Source organism: Schistocerca serialis, chromosome 3 (assembly GCF_023864345.2).
Source record: "Schistocerca serialis cubense isolate TAMUIC-IGC-003099 chromosome 3, iqSchSeri2.2, whole genome shotgun sequence".
NCBI classification, from domain to species: Eukaryota; Metazoa; Arthropoda; class Insecta; order Orthoptera; family Acrididae; genus Schistocerca; species Schistocerca serialis.
Genome location: NC_064640.1, coordinates 905385365 through 905406868, shown reverse-complemented (window position 1 = coordinate 905406868; position 21504 = coordinate 905385365). Strand labels below are relative to the sequence as shown.

General features: G+C 44.0%; 1 protein-coding gene across 2 annotated transcripts in view; it reads left to right on the top strand.

Annotated features, from left to right (window-relative positions):
- The window catches only part of LOC126471162 (run domain Beclin-1-interacting and cysteine-rich domain-containing protein), a 166220-nt gene that overhangs the window by 58956 nt on the left and 85760 nt on the right, over positions 1-21504 (top strand). For both annotated transcript variants that reach the window (XM_050099264.1, XM_050099265.1), the window contains exon 3: positions 20021-20089. In XM_050099264.1, coding sequence (XP_049955221.1) covers positions 20021-20089 — 69 coding nt within the window. The remainder of the gene's footprint in view (positions 1-20020; positions 20090-21504) is intronic.

The window sequence follows — 21504 nt, the reverse complement described above, 5'->3', positions numbered from 1 at the left end:
CCTGGTTGAGAGTCTGTACGCAGAAGCTGCCAAACTACAAGTGTCCTACCACCGTGACTTTCTCGTCAGCAGGTATGCATGCCATTTGTCTGCCATGCATGGCCACCCATCTTATGGCCCCTTCTTTGATGACTCCTTTGATCACCAGTATGGAGCGTGTCCCTATTCTGTGTTATCCCCTGGAGTTCGCTTTCAGCTCTTGTTCTGGCAGCTTAACTTCAAGCTACCTGCAACTTTCCTAGTGGGTGTGAACCCTTCACCACCTTGGCTTCATGTAGCAGTGGCCCGTATTCACCTTGACCTTCATTCGCTTCCTAAGGACACTACTCCAGCCTTGCTCTGTCGCTTTCAGTTTCTCGACCTTTGCATGGAGCTTTGCGATAGTACCTCTCTGTACACTGATGGCTCTCGTACTAACCGTGGTGTCAGATGTGCTTTCGTCATTAGCGCCGACGTTTTCCAGTATCAGCTTCAGGACACTGCTCAGTATTTACAGCTGAGCTCTTCACTCTGTATTGGGCCACAGAGTACATCCATTGAGACAGGCTTTTCAATTGTATCACCTGCTCAGACTCGCAGCACACTTCAAAGCCTTGTGTGCTGTACACCGCCCGTTTCTCAGTGCAAAGGGTCCAGGAAAACTCTTGACGGAGTCACTGCGCTGCTTATGTTGGTTCCTGGTCATGTCACTCTGACAGGAAACGAGGCTGCTGATGCTGCTGCCAAGGCTGCAAGTCCTCATACCTCAGTCCACTAGTTCTTATATTCCCTACAATGATCTCTGTGTTGCCATCTGTCAGGGGGTTGTGTCACTTTGGCATCGCCACTGGTCCTCCCTTCATGGGAATAAGCTCCAGGGTATTGAGCTCTCCCAACGACTTGGATGACCTCCTCTCGATCCTCCCACCACGAGGAGGTCATTTTAACTAGGTTACCTATTGGGCACTGCCTTTTTAGCCACCACTTTGTGCTCATTGCACTCAGCCTTTAACTGTCTGCCATTTCCTGATGGAATGCCCATTTTTTAACCATTCACATTCCCGTGTGGATTTGCATCTGAGTTATCGCCCATTTTAGCGAACGATGCATGGGCTGTCGACTGCGTTTTACTTTTTATCCATTGTAGCAAAATGGTGAAGGCCATGTAATTTTTAGTTCTGGACCTTCACTTCTCTATATCATATTTTATAGACCTTTCTCCGTGTCCCAGTTTTTAGCTGTCATCTCTTCCATCGATTGGGATTGACGTGTAGTCATTTCTAACTCTTCTCTTTGTCTTCATGTTTCACAGTTTTGACATGGGCTTGTATGACCCTAGTTGTTTTTGCACCCTAAAACAAAATGAAACAAAACAAAAGTTGTTAGTAGGTGTACAGTGTAATAATAGCAAAATCCTTAACTCTTTACATTTATGTCATAACAAGGCATTATTTAGAATGAATGAAGATGAAATTACTAGATAAAATAGATAAAAATCGTGTTATTTAGAGAAATTCATTGAGACACACACAGACTGTTTCATGCATCACCTTTGTTTGCTTGTTGCTGACTGAGGTGTTACCATGGTCACCTCACAGGAGAAAAAAATTAAATGACTGTGTGGCATTGTTGGCCGGGAGGCCCCATCTGGAGAAGTTTGGCCATTGAGTGCAAGTCTTATTTCAGTTGACACCAAATTGGGTGACTTATGTGCCGGTGATGAGGATGAAATTATGATGAGGACAACACAACACCCTTGCCACGAGTGGAGAAAATCTCCAACCCGGTCGGGAATCTAACACGGGCCCACTGCGTGGGAGGCAAGCACATTACCACTCACCTAAGCAGGCAGACACCTCACAGGAGATTCATATTCAAAAGGAATGCCATCCAGCCACCATGTTTAAGGTTTTTCATTATTTTCATAAACTTTTTGAGGCAAATGTGAGAATGATTCCCTTGAAAAATACACAGCCAAGAATCATCCCCCATCTTTGCGCTACCTGAATTTGTTCTCCATTTCAAATGACATCATGAAAATGGCATTAAACTCTAATATTCCTTCCTTTTTTCCAATTTTTTTATATTTCTACAGTTTTAGTTTTGAGCTGTGTGGTTGCATATATTCCTTTCATTACTTCAAGTTTTAGTGATTTTTTCTTCTTTTTATTGCTAAATTCATATTTTTATGAGGGCATGCTGAAAATTAATGCCTCCAAATTTTATAAGAAAATATTCCTGTATCCTTGAAATAAAATGAACCTTATTAACATTCTACACTTTATTCTTCATGTCTTAAATATTTATTTCTTAATGTAGTCACCCTGGTGGCAAACAGATTTCTCTCAATGAGTGACCAATTTGTCAATAGTGTTACTGTAGAATGTGTGGCTTTTTGGTGGAACTACAACCTCACCTCTGCTTACACCAGATCATCACGGTTAAAGTGAAATCCTCTAAGATGTTCTTTAAGTTTTGGAAACATGAAAATTGGATGGGACCAAGTCCGGACTGTATGGAGGATGATCGATGACAGTGAACCCAAGGCAATGGATTGTTGCAGATGTCACAGTGCTTGCATGTGGTCTGAAATTATAATGTTGAAGGAGAGGGAGCTCCATGTGGGGACAAGCTCTTCAGATTCGAAACTTGATTACAGAATGGTGTTTCCCACACACCGACATAGTTATGTTACACAGTGCCATGTTACACACGACAATTCAGAGCCCTCTAGCAACAGAGGGCTGCAGATATGTAGACGTGAAGAATAAAGATGTAGAATGTTAATAATGTTTGTTTTATTTAAAAATGTGTAAGAGTTTTCACATAAAATTTGGATGTATCACTTTTCAGCACGCCATCGTATTATACATTTAAACAGTGTTGAATAATTAAATTCATCTCTCCTGGGCATTGTTGATGTGTTTGAAATGAGATTCATTTGTAAATTTTCTGTTTAGCTAATACCTTGAGTAATTACATATCCTAGCATCACACATGCACCACAGGATCAAGAGGATATGTTTGTTAATAAAATAAGTACAGTTATTGTGGAAACATCTACTAACCTCACCATCTGGACCCCAATATTAAGCACCTAGCTGCAGGACATGCTTTCTGAAATTCTTAAATAATTTTTTACAATAGAAAAGTGTCATTGTGAAATGGTGTTCATAACATTTGATGAAGTGGATACTCTACATACTTTTAGTGGGATATGTGGGATAAATGTGCCATCAATTCCCATATTTTACTAGATCATGTTTTTTAATTTTGGGACTAATGACTATCTAAATTTTTTTTCAATTTGCATATACCAAAGTCATAGCCTTGGCTATGTTATACTGCACTGCCTCATGTCTAATTAGCACTGCATATTTAACACAATAGCCATGAATTCCTTTCCTGTGCTAACCTCTTCATCTCAGAGTAGCACCTGCAACCTACGTCCTCAATTATTTGCTTGACGTATTCCAATCTCTGTCTTCCTCTACAGTTTTTGCCCTCTACAGCTCCCTCTAGTACCATGGAAGTCATTCCCTCATGTCTTAGCAGATGTCCTATCATCCTGTCCCTTCTCCTTATCAGTGTTTTCCACATATTCCTTTCCTCTCCGATTCTGCGTAGAACCTCCTCATTCTTTACCTTATCAGTCCACCTAATTTTCAACATTCGTCTATAGCACCACATCTCAAATGCTTCGATTCTCTTCTATTCCGGTTTTCCCACAGTCCATGTTTCACTACCATACAATGCTGTACCCCAGACGTACATCCTCAGAAATTTCTTCCTCAAGTTAAGGCCTGTATTTGATATTAGTAGACTTCTCTTGGCCAGAAATGCCTTTTTTGCCATAGCGAGTCTGCTTTTGATGTCCTCCTTGCTCCGTCCGTCATTGGTTATTTTACTGCCTAGGTAGCAGAATTCCTTAACTTCATTGACTTCATGACCATCAATCCTGATGTTAAGTTTCTCGCTGTTCTCATTTCTACTACTTCTCATTACCTTCGTCTTTCTCCGATTTACTCTCAAACCATACCGTGTACTCATTAGACTGTTCATTCCGTTCAGCAGATCATTTAATTCTTCTTCACTTTCACTCAGGATAGCAATGTCATCAGCGAATCGTATCATTGATATCCTTTCACCTTGTATTTTAATTCCACTCCTGAACCTTTCTTTTATTTCCATCATTGCTTCCTCGATGTACAGATTGAAGAGTAGGGGCGAAAGGCTACAGCCTTGTCTTACACCCTTCTTAATACGAGCACTTCGTTCTTGATCGTCCACTCTTATTATTCCCTCTTGGTTGTTGTACATATTGTATATGACCCGTATCTCCCTATAGCTTACCCCTACTTTTTTCAGAATCTCGAACAGCTTGCACCATTTTATATTGTCGAATGCTTTTTCCAGGTCGACAAATCCTATGAAAGTGTCTTGATTTTTCTTTAGCCTTGCTTCCATTATTAGCCGTAATGTCAGAATTGCCTCTCTCGTCCCTTTACTTTTCCTAAAGCCAAACTGATCGTCACCTAGCGCATTCTCAATTTTCTTTTCCATTCTTCTGTATATTATTCTTGTAAGCAGCTTCGATGCATGAGCTGTAAGCTGATTGTGCGATAATTCTCGCACTTGTCAGCTCTTGCCATCTTCAGAATTGTGTGGATGATGCTTTTCCGAAAGTCAGATGGTATATTGCCAGACTCATATATTCTACACACCAACGTGAATAGTCGTTTTGTTGCCACTTCCCCCAATGATTTTAGAAATTCTGATGGAATGTCATCTATCCCTTCTGCCTTATTTGACCGTAAGTCCTCCAAACCTCTTTTGAATTCCGATTCTAATACTGGATCCCCTATCTCTTCTAAATCGACTCCTGTTTCTTCTTCTATCACATCAGACAAATCTTCACCCTCATAGAGGCGTTCAATGTATTCTTTCCACCTATCTGCTCTCTCCTCTGCATTTAACAGTTGAATTCCCGTTGCACTCTTAATGTTACCACCGTTGCTTTTAATGTCACCAAAGGTTGTTTTGACTTTCCTGTATGCTGAGTCTGTCCTTCCGACAATCATATCTTTTTCGATGTCTTCACATTTTTCCTGCAGCCATTTCGTCTTAGCTTCCCTGCACTTCCTATTTATTTCATTCCTCAGCGACTTGCATTTCTGTATTCCTGATTTTCCTGGAACATGTTTGTACTTCCTCCTTTCATCAATCAACTGAAGTATTTCTTCTGTTACCCATGGTTTCTTCGCAGCTACCTTCTTTGTACGTATGTTTTCCTTCCCAACTTTTGTGATGGCCCTTTTTAGAGATGTCCATTCCTCTTCAACTGTACTGCCTACTACGCTATTCCTTATTGCTGTATCTATAGCATTAGAGAACTTCAAACGTATCTCGTCATTCCTTAGTACTTCCGTGTCCCACTTCTTTGCGTATTGATTCTTCCTGACTAATGTCTTGAACTTCAGCCTACTCTTCATCACTACTATTTTGTGATCTGAGTCTATATCTGCTCCTGGGTACGCCTTACAATCCAGTATCTGATTTCGGAATCTCTGTCTGACCATGATGTAATCTAATTGAAATCTTCCCGTATCTCCCGGCCTTTTCCAAGTATACCTCCTCCTCTTGTGATTCTTGAACAGGGTATTCGCTATTACTAGCTGAAACTTGTTACAGAACTCAGTTAGTCTTTCTCCTCTTTCATTCCTTGTCCCAAGCCCTTATTCTTCTGTAACCTTTTCTTCTACTCCTTCCCATACAACTGCATTCCAGTCGCCCATGACTATTAGATTTTCGTCCCCCTTTACATACTGCATTACCCTTTCAATATCCTCATACACTTTCTCTATCTGTTCATCTTCAGCTTGCGACGTTGGCATGTATACCTGAACTATCGTTGTCGGTGTTGGTCTGCTGTTGATTCTGATTAGAACAACCCGGTCACTGAACTGCTCACAGTAACACACCCTCTGCCCTACCTTCCTATTCATAACGAATCCTACACCTGTTATACCATTTTCTGCTGCTGTTGATATTACCCGATACTCATCTGACCAGAAATCCTTGTCTTCCTTCCACTTCACTTCACTGACCCTTACTATATCTAGATTGAGCCTTTGCATTTCCCTTTTCAGATTTTCTAGTTTTCCTACCACGTTCAAGCTTCTGACATTCCACGCCCCGACTCGTAGAACGTTATCCTTTCGTAGATTATTCAATCTTTTTCTCATGGTAACCTCTCCCTTGGCAGTCCCCTCCCGGAGATCCGAATGGGGGACTATTCCCGAATCTTTTGTCAATGGAGAGATCATCATGACACTTCTTCAATTTCAGGCCACATGTCCTGTGGATACACGTTACGTGTCTTTAATGCAGTGGTTTCCATTGCCTTCTGCATCCTCATGTCGTTGATCATTGCTGATTCTTCCGCCTTTAGGGGCAATTTCCCACCCCTAGGACAAGAGAGTGCCCTGAACCTCTATCCGCTCCTCCGCCCTCTTTGACAAGGCTGTTGGCAGAATAAGGCTGACTTCTTATGCCAGAAGTCTTCAGCCGCCAAAGAAGATAATGCTATTTTATCAGAGCTCAGACACACACTGAGCAATATTCCTACTAATTGCTATTTTGATGAAACTGTGTGTCGTATGGAGCTCGGCCTGGAGTTATTCTACGTCATTTTTGGTACACTGCAAGGGGTCAGATACCAATTTCAGTAATAGGTTATTTATTTACCTTTTACAAAAATGATTGTATTTAATGTGCTGAGCAAGATGAAAAAAATACCCCACAAAAGTATACGAATCTAATAAAATTGTTTGATTTTGAAGCTCTGTGTTTTATTTCATGAATCAACATCAGATAAGGATTTTGAAGTAAACAGAACTAGCAATAGGTAGTCTACAATGACCAAAATATATATCTACATTGAAGTAGAACTTAAAATTGTGTACATTTCAGTGACGCTTGCTACTTCAGAAATGCAAAGAACACTGCAATTGAAATAACAAGAAAGATATTGTAGCTATATCATTTCAAACTCAAGAAAGTATCACCTTGCTCAGATTAACACAGAAGAAAATTGTAATTGATAACATCTACACTTATTCATGAATGTTGCGTGTCAGATCTTCATTTGAATATCCTGATTTACATATTCTGTATTGAATCTACACTGCCCACACATATTAATGTGACCACCTGTCAAAACCCCGCATAACCACCTTTTACAGCACAGACCGCTACAAGACGTGCAGGAAGAGAGTCAATGAAGTTCTGGAAGGTTCCAACAGGAATGTGGAGCCATGCTGTGAGCAGCTGTGCAAGGTTTCCCAGTTGAGGATCCATGACACAAAAAGCTCGATCGAGGTGGTCCCATAGATTCTCAATTGGGTTTAAGCCCGAGGAGTTTGGTGGCCAGGGGACTATGATAAACTCACCCTGGTACTCTTCAAACCATGTATATACACTGTGGGCTATGTGACACATTGAATTGTACTGCTGGTAGATGCCATTGTGCCAAGGAAAAACAGACTGCATGTAGGGATGGACATGATCCCCAACGATATTTGCATACTTGTATTGATCCATTGTGCCTTCCAGAATGACAAGATCACCAGGCAATGTCAAGAAAATATTCCCCAGACCTTAATACTCTTTAATGATTGTTGCAGCCTCTTTGCTTTCAAACATTTCACACTGTGCACACCAACGACCATCTGTCCAAGGGAGCATAAATGTGATTCATCTGGAATATTGAACTACAAAAGTAATATAGTGAATTTTCATTCAGATTTTGGCTTCACTTTCCTGTCATTTTAGTGAACCAATCCAGGCATACATTGTTAAATTCATAAACAAAGCTAACCCCAATTTCTTTCCTTATCCTTGCCTAATCTGTGCAACTGAATACGAGCTTTTCTGCTATTACTTCTTTGTCAGTAAGATATGAGATTGAAGGATAGAGTCAGTGTTTACTATTTCCAACAATAATTTCAAATGTCAAAATTTAGTTGCAGATGAAAGTGCTTCAACTGTTGAAGATTACAATAAAATGGTATTATAGACTGTGTTTCACTGCAATGGCAAAATACAGCCTATTGGCAGCATTTTTTAAAAATAAAATCTGCTACCTGTTCCGCAGTGGTATCCCAAAAATGTGAAATATGGGCAACTCTTTGGACCTAGTTTTATCAGTGCCCCAGAATCAAACGACACATTGTGTCACAAGACATGGGAAGTATTTTCATCTTGTTCTGCTGTGCCATGTAGCCTAAGTTCCTGGATGGCTTTTATTGACTCGATGAACTGTCTTGTTTCTACCATTCATTCATTTATTCATCATGTTCTGTAAAGCCGAGTACACACTGGTATACTTATTTTCCTTTTTGGAGTATTGGTATGTTATGACATCCCAACGAGAGTACTAAACCACGTACTCCCAAAACAGTGAATTTGGATTCTGAATGATAAAACTCCATACTTGTTAACAATGATATGAAATTGCAGCATATTATACACTTAAAAAAAAAAAAAAAAATGCACCACAATGCAATTATCCAAATGGGATAGAAATCTGGTGATGTGACACATGCGTACACACAAACAAATTTTTACAATTTCAGAATTGGACAATTTATTCTTGAGAAAGAACTTCACTAATTGAGCAAGTTAATAACACGCTGGTTCACCTATAGCCATTATGCAAGCAGTAATTCGGCTTGGCATTGATTGATAGAATTGTTGTATGTTGTCCTCAGGGATATTGTCCCAAATTCTGTCCAGTTGGTGCACTGGATTGCCAAAATTCTGAGCCAAATGTTCTCAATTTGGGACAGATCTGGGGACCTCGCTGGTCAAGGTAGGGTTTGGCAAGTGCGAAGATAAGCAATAAAAACTCTCCTCATATATGAAAGGGTATTATCTTTCTGAAATGAAAGCCCATAATGGTTTGGCATGAAATGGTGGGGGGGGGGGGGGGGGGGAGACACCGTGGGGTGTAGAGTATCGTCAACATCCTACTGTGCTGTAAGAGTGCCCCAGATAACAACCAAACCAGTCCTGCTATGAAATGTAATGGCACCCAAGACAACCATTCCTGGTTGTCGGACCATATGCCGGGTGACAGTCAAGTTGGTTTCCTACAGCTGACCAACACATCTCCAGACACATCTTTGCTGGTCATCAGGGCTAAATTCAAAGTGGGACTCATCACTGAAGACAGTTCTGCCCAACCAGTGAGATTCCGGGCCCTGATGACGAGCAAAGGTGTGTCTGGAAATGCACTAGATAGCAGTGGGATACAAACCTGTCACCCACCATACAACCTGACAACCAGGAGTGATGGTCTGGTGTGCCACTTCATTTAATAGCAGGAGCTCTTTAATTATCATCTGTGGCATCCTTACAACATAGAAGTACGTCAACGATAGTCTACGTCCTATTTTGTCGCCCTTCATGGTGAGCCATCCTGGGCCTGCATTTCAGAAAGATAATACCTGCCTGCACATGGTAAGAGTTTCTGCTGCTTGTCTTCATGCTTGCCAAACCCTACCTTGGCCAGCAAGGTTGCCAGATCTCATCCCAATTAAGAACATGTGGACATTATGGGCAGGGCCCTCCAACAAGCCATGATTTTGATGATCTAATGTGCCAGTTGGACAGAATTTTGCGTGATTTCCCTTTGGACAGAATTTTGCATGATATCCCTCTGGAAGCAATCCAGCAACCCTATCAATCAATGCAAAGCCGAATAATTGCTTGCATCACAGCTAAAGGTGGACCAACACATTATTGACTTGCTCAATTTGTTGAAGCTCTTTGTCTTGAATAAACTGTCCAATTCTGAAATTGTAAAAATTTGTTTGTCTGTAAGTGAATGTTACATCTGCCGATTTCTATCCCATTCAGATAATTCCTTCATGATCTTAGAGTGTATGACGTAGTCACTACTACAGCAATACTGTGCACTATACTTAATATACTTGTGGGTCCAGGGGTAAGAATAGGCCCTGTCGTAAGAGGCGACTAAAAGGAATTTCACACATTTCAGCCTTTATGTGATGGTCCCCTGTAGGGTTTGACCGCCATTCTTCAAAATTTTCCTTAAGAGTGAGCCAATTGAGGAAGGGCGCCTTACATGGTGCATCATGTCCATCGTGCATTGAGATCTTTAACCCACTTTCTCATCGTCGCATTTCCATCCCGCTCATTCTCCATCTCTTGGGCGAGGACACCTTCCTGGGTACGTTTTCCACCATGCACAATGCAGTGTCGCTACCTGCATCGGCGATGACCACGGACTTCTTTCCACCTGATATCCAGCACAGTAGCCAGTCCGTTATGGTGGGGCCGCCATGTACCCTGTTGATTGTAGCCCCCTGACCACACACGGATTGCTCTGTTGATGCCTGCGCTGTTAGCTCCCCACGTATGCCAAGGGGTAGATGCCCGTCCCCCTGTGGCATTGGGACTCCCGGCAATGGCCATCCTGCCAGGTGGCCTTTGCTGCGGCTGGGTGGCGCCCGTGGGGAGGGCCCCTGGTCAGAGTGCATGGCATCAAGACAGATGACACGTGATGAAGCGTAGTCCATGATCTCTTGCTGGTGGTGAAAGACCAGCAGTCTCTAAGCATTCATGAGCTCAATTCAATGCACAGAAGTACGATCCCAAATCATTCCCCTCCATGGCCTCACCATGGGAGGAACGTCAGGCTAAGGATGGCAACGGATCTAATTCACCCGAATACCTCATATGTTTGAGAGCTTATGGGGAATCTTTCATGGCAATGAGGCCTCAGTTTTTTGTTGAGCATTTAGAGGACAATTTCGGGGAGCTGGAGGGATTGTCCAAAATGAGATCTGGGTCAGTCTTGATCAAAACAGCATCCTCTGCCCAGTCACGTATGTTACTCGCTTGTGACAAGCTGGGGGATGTTTCTGTAACCATCATGCCTCATAAGAGCTTAAATAAGGTCCAGGGTATCATATTTCACAGAGACCTTCTTTTGCAATCTGACGATGATATGTGCTCCAATTTAGAGTGGTGAGGTGTACATTTCATCTGGCATGTCCACCGTGATCCGAGGGATAATCAGATTTTCACCTGTGCCTTCATCTTGGCCTTCAAGGGCGATACATTGCCCTAGAATGTCAGGGTTATGGTCTACCGCTCTGATGTAAAGTGCTATATTCCTCCCCCGATGCGGTGCTTTAAGTGCCGGAAGTTCGGCCATATGTCTTCCCGCTGTACGTCCAGCATCACATGTCGAGATTGCGGACACCCATCACATCCCAATAATCCATTTGCCCCGCCTCCCATCTGTGTCAACTGCAGAGAGCACCATTCACCTTGCTTGCCAGACTGCAGGATTCTCCAGAAAGAAAGGAAAATCATGTAATACAAGACCCTGGACTGACTGACCTACACTGAGGCTAAGAGAAAATTTGAACGCATGCATCCTGTACGTATGACATCGTCTTACGCCACTGCTACAACAGTTCTGGCAACATCTGCTCCGCCAACCCCAGTCACCTCTCAGAGACGGAAGACTACACCTGCCCCTTTGATGATGGGGGGCATTTCCCTTCCTGTTGCTCCCGAACCACCTACTTTGGGAGCAAACCCCCCACCGCCCCGCCCCCCAACCATCAGGGACGTCTGTCCCCACTTCTAAGCCAGAGAAGCGTAAGTCTTCTTCGGCTTCTCTCACAAGGAAGGGGTCCCTTGGGTCACTCTCTTCCCAGGTTTCTGCTAGTGGGAAAGATGACACCCACCAGTGGCTGAAGAGCTCAAAAGAATCTGGTCATAGGACTTCACGCTCATCCTCAGTCCCGGAGACTGAGCCAGTGAAGTCCTTCCAGACAGGGAAACCGAAGGAGCAGTGAGAGAAATCCAAAAAGAAGACCCGTAACACCAAGGAAATTGTGGTGGCACCCGCACCACAACTACCTACAAGCTCTGTGTCTGAGAATGGGGTGGAGATTCTGGCGTCCGCTGAGGACCTAGATCTCACCAGACCCTCAGACACAATGGATATAGACTGCTCAGGCACTAAGTCGGTGGCAGCAGGTGACCCTGAGGCGTAAACTGCCTCATTGAATGTTCCGTGCCTTCCCAGTCTCACGGTGACGTCATCCTCCAGTGGAATTGCGGTGGTTTTGTCCACCGCCTGGCTGAGCTACAGCAACTGTTAAGCTTTACACCTGTGATCTGCCTTGCCCTCCAGGAAACTTGGTTCCTGGCAATGAGGACCCCTGCCCTCCACGGCTGTAAGGGATATTACAGGAACCGTAGTGACTACAATCGAGTGTCAAGTGGGGTTTGTGTTTATGGTCCTCAACTCAGTCTGTAGTGACACTGTACCCCTTCAAATGCCTCTTGAAGCTGTGGCTGTCAGAAGAAGGATGACACAGGAAATAACTGTATGCAATGTTATAGCTTTCTCCTGATGGTGCAGTACCCCTGAATGTATTAGCTGCACTGATTGATCAACTCCCTAAACCTTTCCTACTTTTGGGAGATTTTAACGCCCTTAACTCCTTGTGGGGTGGCACCGTGCTTACTGGTCGAGGCAGAGATGTCGAAGCTTTACAGTCTCAGTTCGACCTCTGCCTCTTAATTACTGCGGCCTCCACACGTTTCAATGTGTCTCATGGTAGTTACTCGGCCATTGATTTATCAATTTGCAGCCCAGGACTTCTCCCCTCTATCCACTGCAGAGCACATGATGACCTGTGTAGTAGTGACCCCTTCCCCATCTTCCTGTCACTGCCCCAGCATCAGGACCATGGACGCCTGCCCAGATGGACTTTCAACAAGGGGGACTGGGAAACTTTCACCTCTGCTGTCACCGTTGAATCTCCCCCACATGGTAACATCGATGTGATGGTTGAGCAGGTGACTACAATTGTTTCTGCTGTAGAAAACGCAATCCCTTGCTCTTTAGGGTGCCCCTGGTGTAATGCAGTCCCTTGGTGGTTACCAGAAGTTGCTGAAGCAATTAAGGAGCATCGCCGAGCTCTACAGCGGCATAAGTGGCACTCTTCCCTGGAGCTCCTCGTAGCGTTTAAATGGCTCCGTGCCCGCATTCGCTATCTTATCAAACAACAGAAGCAGGAGTGTTGGGAGAGATATGTCTCAACCATTGGGTGCCATATGTCCCCTTCCTAAGTCCGGGCAAATATCTAAAGTCTTTTTGGGTACCAGACCCCAACAGGTGTTCCCGGTGTTACCATAAATGGAGTGTTATCTACCGATGCAAACGCGATTGCCGAGCACTTTGCTCGAGCCTCTTCATCGGAGAATTACCCCCAGCCTTTTGCACTCTCAAACGACCGCTGGAAGGGGCAGTCCTCTCATTCACTATACGCCACAATGGATCCTATAATGCCCCATTTACAGAGTGGGAGCTCCTCAGTGCCCTTGCACATTGCCCCGACACAGCTCCTGGGCTTGATCAGATCCACAGCCAGATGATTAGACATCTCTTATCTGACTACAAGTGACATATCCTCATCATCTTCAACTGGATCTGTTCCAATGGTGTCTTTCCATTGCAATGGTGGGAGAGCACCATCATTCCAGTGTTCAAACCTGGCAGAAACCCGCTTGACGTGGATAGCTATCTGCCCGTCAGCCTCACCAACATTTTTTGTAAGCTGCTGGAACGTATGGTGTGTCGGCGGTTGGGTTGGGTCCTGGAGTCACGTGGCCTACTGGTTCCATGTCAGGGTGTCTTCCACTAGGGTCACTCTACCACTGATAATCTTGTGTCCCTCAATTCTGCCATCCGAACAGCCTTTTCCAGACGCAAACACTTGGTTGCTGTCTTTTTTGACATACATAAAGCTTACAGCATGACCTGGCGATGTCATATCCTTGCCACATTGTATGAGTGGGGTCTCTGGGGCCCGCTCCTGATTTTTATTCAAAACTTCCTGTCGTTCCATACTTTCTGTGCCAAGTTGGTGCCTCCTATAGTTCCATCCGTAGTCAGGAGAAGGGAGCCCCGCAGGGCTCTGTATTAAGTGTGTCTCTATTTTTAGTGGCCATTAATGGTCTAGCAGCAGCTGTCGGGCCCTCCGTCTCACCTTCTCTGTATGCAGCTACGACTTCTGCATTTCGTACTGCTGCTCCAGTACTGGTGTTGCTGAGCGTCTCCTACAGGAAGCCATCCACAAGGCGCAGTCATGGGCTCTAGCCCAAGTTTTCAGCCATGAAGACATGTGTCATGCATTTTTGTCAGTGTCGTACTATTCATCCAGAACCAGCACTTTACCTTAATGACGATCCATTCACTGTAGTGGAGACATATTGATTTTTAGGTCTCGTTTTCGATGCTCATTTGACTTGGCTTCCTCATCTTCGTCAGCTTAAATGGAAGTGTTGGCAGCACTTCAGTGCCCTCCGCTGGCTGAGCAACACCAACTGGGGTGCAGATCGCTCCACACTGCTGCAGCTCTATAGGGACCTTGTTCAATCCTGCCTTGTCTATGAGAGAGTGATTTATGGTTCGGCAGCACCCTCAGCATTCTGTTTGGTCGACCGATTCCACCACTGTGGAGTTCGACTTGCGACAGGAGCTTTTAGGATGAGTCCAGTGACAAGCGTACTGGTGGAGGCTGGAGTGCCTCCATTGAAGATCAGACGTGCACAACTGCTGACTAGTTACATTGCACACATTCATAGCTCTCCTGAACATCCTAATTACTGTCTTCTTTTCCCAACCACGCCGGTTCACCTCCCGCATAGGTGACCCAGGTCATTGCTAATGACTGCGGTTCGCATGCGATTGCTTCTGTCTGAACTGGAGTCCTTCCCTTCACCACCTTTCCTCAAGGTCCATTCATGTACACCTCCGTGTTGTAGCTGTAGGCCGAAGCTTTGCCTGGACCTCTCGTGTGGCCCTAAGGACTCCGTTAACCCTGGGACTCTGAAGTGGTTTACACTGATGGCTCGATGCCTGATGATAATGTTGGCTTTGCCTTTGTCCACAGCATTCTTGCCTGATGGCTACAGTGTATTCCCTGCAGAACTGGTGGCCATATCTCGTGCGCTTCACTATATGCGTTCATCCCCCAGGAATCATTTCTTCTGTGCACTGACTGCTTGAGCAGCCTACAAGCTATCAACCAGTGCTACCCTCACCATCCTTTGGTGGCATCCTTCCAGGAGTCCATCTATGCCCTGGACCGGTCCCATCATTAGTGGTGTTTGTGTGGACCCCAGGACACGTCGGCATCCCAGGCAACGAACTCGCCGACAGGCTGGCTAAACAGGCTACGTGGAAACCACTTCTGGAGATGGGCATCCCTGAACCTGACCTGCGTTCTGACTTATGGCTTTGAGAGATGGAATGGCATAACAGTACGCACAACAAACTGTATGTCATTAAGGAGACTTCGAATGTGTGGAAGTCTTCCATGTGGACCTCACGTAGGGAATCAGTTGTCCTCTGCTCCTCATTGGCCATGCTTGGGCGTCCCACGATTACCTTTAGCAGCGTGAAGACCTGCCTCAGTGTCGGGACGGCGCCTGGTTGACAGTGACCCATATTCTGGTGCACTGTCCCACTTTGACTGCCCAGCGACGAAATCTTGGGTTACCAGACTCGTTGCCACTCATTTTATCTGACAACGCCTCATTGGCTGATTTTGTTTTACGTTTTATTCGTGAGGGTGGGTTTTACCGTTTGATCCAAGTTTTAGCGCATGTCCTTTGTCCCTCTGTGTCCTCCACCTTAGTGCTTTTAGGGTGGAGGTTTTAATGTGTTGCAGAGTGCCTGGCTTTTCCTTTTTATTCTCGTGGTCGGCCAGCCACTGTAATCTGCTTTCTTGTTTTACTCTCTTCTGTTTCTAACGTCTCTGTTGTTTTCTTGTCCTCTTTTGTTCCTTTTATTGTTCATTGCCTTTCCTTCGTTCTTGTGGTTTTTCCTTTCTTTCCATTTTGTGTTATATGTCTCTTCTGTTTTATTCTCACACTTTTGGCATTGTTTTATTAGGAACAAGGGACCGATGACCTCGTAGTTTGGTCCCTCTTTTAAACCAACCAACCAACTTGAGTGGTATTCAGGTATGAATAAAATTTGTATGTGTGTTTGATTTTGACGGTAATAACCCAAGGCAGTTCAATATAATGATTTAAATAATGAGAACTGCACAGGTTACTCATTTTTTTATGCTTAGCACAATGTGTTTCGAGAAATTATTCTCATTTTCAAGTGCATTTGTGCATTGGTTTACATGAATATGTTTGGTGAAGTTTGCAAGTGTGATTTTCTGACTCTCTTGCATCTTTTTGAAGTTAGACTGCAAGAGAGGCAGAAAATCACACATACAGACATCATCAAACATATTCATATAAACCTATGCATAAATGCACTTGAAAATGAGAATAAAGTCTCAAAACGCATTGTGCTAAGCATTAAAAAATAAGTAATTGGTGTGCCTGTATTTAGGCTAACTGCACCCTGTGACCAACATACGCCGATGTGTCGTCAGCATACATGGTAATAATGGAGTTGTTGTCTAGGATATTTGGGAACTCATTTACATAACATTTAAACAAATGCAAAAAGATGTAAAGTGGAGCATCGTGGACAGCGAAATTTATATTTCTTATCTTTGAACTTCTTGTTTCAACCCTCTCATTTATCACGTGCAACTTGTGAACACCGTTGCTTATCTTTTAGGCACAATTCACTTAAAAGCATCAGCTCACCACTGGCATCACTGTTTATGAGTATTATTAAGAGTGCACCATGGTGGACTCTGTTAAAAGCTTTTGAGAGATATAAACATACTCCTGTTGCTTGGTAAAGCACTCTGTCTTCAGGTCACAAGTGGCCCATCGGGACCATCTGACCGCCGTGTCATCCTCAGCTGAGGATGCTGACAGGAGGCGTGTGTGGTCAGCACACCACTCTCCCAGTCGTGACAATGGTTTCTTTGACCAGAGCTGCTACTTTTTGGTTGAGTAGCTCCTCAATTGGCATCACGAGGCTGAGTGCACCCTCAAAAACGGCAATAATGCATGGTGGCACAGATGGTCACCCATCCAAGTGCCGGCCACGCCCGACAGTGCTTACTTCAGTGATCTGACGGGAACCGGTATATCCACTGAGGCAACACCATTTCCTGTTGCTTGGTAACCTTCATTAATATTCTTTAACACACAGTGAACAGACTCTACCCCCACAGACATTGTTCTCCAGTCATTTTTCTAATTATACTCTTTTATGATTTTTGCATAATTTTCTCTGTTACTTTGCTGAAGGTTGGGACTAAGGCAACTATTTCCCCTTTTTTATACAAAGATTTGACTACAATCAGTTTCAAACTATGTGGCAATACACTTTTCTTATTATTAGGTGGACTAATGGTGTGGGTAACTCTTGCTTCCGTTATCTTCAATGGAAAAGGAAAAACTTCATTCCAGCCTGCCAATTTTTTGTTCATGAGACTCATTAGCTGCAGAACTGCTGTAATTGAAGGTAGCTTGCAACAATTCAGTTCATTTTATTGTTTTACCTACATGGCCTGTCCCATTTCACTCAAATATCATTTTCAGTGGTATCTATAAAGTAATAGTTAAATGTATTGTTGATAACAGAAGAATCAGAAACATTATCATTATTTAGAGTTAATTCAGTATGATTAATCTAGTTTTCATAGTATTGTTTGTGATTTCATTCACTACTAATTTGCAAGACTTTGAGACACAATCAGAACTGTGTACCTACTTGCTAATACTTTCTGATTCTAGCCTCCTAACTTTATCATTTAGTTATTAGTAAATTCTTGAGCATATGTTCTTTTATGTTTAATTACATTTACACTGCCAATATATGATGCCTTGAACCACTGGAAGTTTGAGACAGGTAGCTGACACCCCATTGAGCTGAAAGCTAGCTTACAAAATATAGGTGCTATTTTTAGTAGATGTTCCTGGAAAAATGAACCCTTTCAGCTGAAATATTGAGTTTTTTTAGTTGAGGTACTGTTGATAAATAATGTACACATGTAACTTTTCTTAAGAATTGAAAAAGTTTGTGAACCTGACACAATGTGGTCAACTTTGAATTGCACCCTATAGCAATTCATACCACTTTGTGAAATGACTTTTTATTGTCTCAGTTTTGCATACATTTATTTTTATCCAGATATTTATTTTGTAATATTTATTTCTTAATTCATTACAACTGAAAAGTTTACAACTCCAAGTTAGTTTAATACAGTCATAATGAGTTATCTGTTCTCGTGTAATTTCTAACACAAGATCCTTAAACGTTATTATCTGGTTACAGTAAAAATTAAGATAACAAAGATGTGGATGGATACTTTTTATGGGCAACATAAATGTGTGCTGCCTGATTTACACTCCTGGAAATTGAAATAAGAACACCGTGAATTCATTGTCCCAGGAAGGGGAAACTTTATTGACACATTCCTGGGGTCAGATACATCACATGATCACACTGACAGAACCACAGGCACATAGACACGGGCAACAGAGCATGCACAATGTCGGCACTAGTACAGTGTATATCCACCTTTCGCAGCAATGCAGGCTGCTATTCTCCCATGGAGACGATCGTAGAGATGCTGGATGTAGTCCTGTGGAACGGCTTGCCATGCCATTTCCACCTGGCGCCTCAGTTGGACCAGCGTTCGTGCTGGACGTGCAGACCGCGTGAGACGACGCTTCATCCAGTCCCAAACATGCTCAATGGGGGACAGATCCGGAGATCTTGCTGGCCAGGGTAGTTGACTTACACCTTCTAGAGCACGTTGGGTGGCACGGGATACATGCGGACGTGCATTGTCCTGTTGGAACAGCAAGTTCCCTTGCCGGTCTAGGAATGGTAGAACGATGGGTTCGATGACGGTTTGGATGTACCGTGCACTATTCAGTGTCCCCTCGACGATCACCAGTGGTGTACGGCCAGTGTAGGAGATTGCTCCCCACACCATGATGCCGGGTGTTGGCCCTGTGTGCCTCGGTCGTATGCAGTCCTGATTGTGGCGCTCACCTGCACGGCACCAAACACGCATACAACCATCATTGGCACCAAGGCAGAAGCGACTCTCATCGCTGAAGACGACACGTCTCCATTCGTCCCTCCATTCACACCTGTCGCGACACCACTGGAGGCGGGCTGCACAATGTTGGGGCGTGAGCGGAAGACGGCCTAACGGTGTGCGGGACTGTAGCCCAGCTTCATGGAGACGGTTGCGAATGGTCCTCGCCGATACCCCAGGAGCAACAGTGTCCCTAATTTGCTGGGAAGTGGCGGTGCGGTCCCCTACGGCACTGCGTAGGATCCTATGGTCTTGGCGTGCATCCGTGCGTCGGTGCGGTCCGGTCGCAGGTCGACGGGCACGTGCACCTTCCGCCGACCACTGGCGACAACATCGATGTACTGTGGAGACCTCACGCCCCACGTGTTGAGCAATTCGGCGGTACGTCCACCCGGCCTCCCGCATGCCCACTATACGCCCTCGCTCAAAGTCCGTCAACTGCACATACGGTTCACGTCCACGCTGTCGCGGCATGCTACCAGTGTTAAAGACTGCGATGGAGCTCCGTACGCCACGGCAAACTGGCTGACACTGACGGCGGCGGTGCACAAATGCTGCGCAGCTAGCGCCATTCGACGGCCAACACCGCGGTTGCTGGTGTGTCCGCTGTGCCGTGCGTGTGATCATTGCTTGTACAGCCCTCTCGCAGTGTCCGGAGCAAGTATGGTGGGTCTGACACACCGGTGTCAATGTGTTCTTTTTTCCATTTCCAGGAGTGTATTTCAGTCACCAGGTAACTCATTTCAACAAATCTTAATGGCTCCCTTATATTACCCGATATAGTTTTTCTGTTAAGAATGTCAAACCTTGGTTATGTATCAGTTTGAATAATTGTTTGTATTTTATTTTCAGTCTACTTTTTTATCTGAATTTTATGTATTGCCCTTTCTATTATCATCATCAGTAAAAGCCAACCCAAGTGTGAAAATTTTCTTGTTGTGTCATTACAGTACTCTGCACTCTATGGATTGGGATTTGAAGTTGTTCCAAAGTCACCAACTTCACTGTTTGATATACCTGTGAGTATTGTGGCTGTATTTTTCGCTTTCATACTTCACATTTGCATCTGTATATGTATGTTTGTCTGGATGGATGGGGTGGGAGGATGTAAATTGTTTCATTTCCCACATATGTGCAGATAAGAAAGTGATACTTTATGTAATATACAAATAAATTGTTACTTCAGTGTAGTTTACTTTTTAGTAATGAAAACTTTAACAACAGTGTTACAGATACATTGTTTTTCAAATAAAATGTTTCTTTGTCACAAGTGGATAGAAAATGAGCTACCAGTAGTTTTGATGGGAAGAGTGTGATGCCAATTTTTGCATCATTGTCTGATACAACTAGGAAGGTCATGGCTGTGAACCATGTAGCATGTGGAGATCAAAATTTACACTAAGATGATGGTTGAAAATACAGTAGACAGTGAATGTTATGATTGCAAGTAATGTGAGATCTAATCAGAAGTTATGAAAAAAGAATAATTTTAAACAGCTACATATGGTCAAAAAAAGTTCCAAATCAAAGTGTTGGTCCAGACAAGTGAAGTGACAGTTGTATTTCTGAATCAGCATAATGAAGGTTTCAAATTCAAAATATAAACTGCTGAGTCACCCAAGTGGTCAACTATTTATATCCTGTTACAGACCAACAGCTATCTGCCATGATCCCTGGAGTCGCAGCAGCTGAAAGCTGAATTATTTGCCTTATAAATAGCATTGCTGTTACTCTCCAAGTCTGTCTCCATACTGCTGGAATGACAGTATATTAGATACCCCTCCCCTTTAAATGGCCCATAGGGCCAGTAGAGGCTGGGGTGAAACTGAGAGTGGTGATACAGAGGGGCAGGCATCTGTGCAAACAGCTCAGTGACAATAGATGCCATGGGCATTGTCACAGGGATTTGTTCTTCCTGTTAGGATGGAACTTCCACAGCTTGGGGCAGTAGTTTTTTCTCCACAAACTACCCATATTCTGTTGCCCACGATAATCTTGGCATAATGCGTTGATACGGGGTGCAGAGGTCGTATTCTTGCCTTGCTGGGAGCATGGCCAGGAGCTTTGGTGGGTAGTGTTGGAAGTCTGGGACTTAGCGATCTGGACCTGATACAGTGAGGAGGCATAACTGGCAGTGGAGGCCATTTCAGGTGGCTACTTGGACACTTATGAGGTTGTGTTGGACACAACATAATTTGACTGCCAGTGCAGGGAGCTGATTGCAATGGCATACGAGGCACTCTTGTTTGCTCCCCCCCCCCTAACCAATAATGATCCATTGGGTCTAGCTTGGTATATGGCCATACGTGCAAGCTCTGATTAAAGAGTTCATGTGATAGTATGAGCATGACTGTGTGGACTGGGCCCACTGAGTCATTCTCAGATTGGAAAGGGTATGGTGCATGTGTCCTTGTAACGCATCACCAAGACTGTG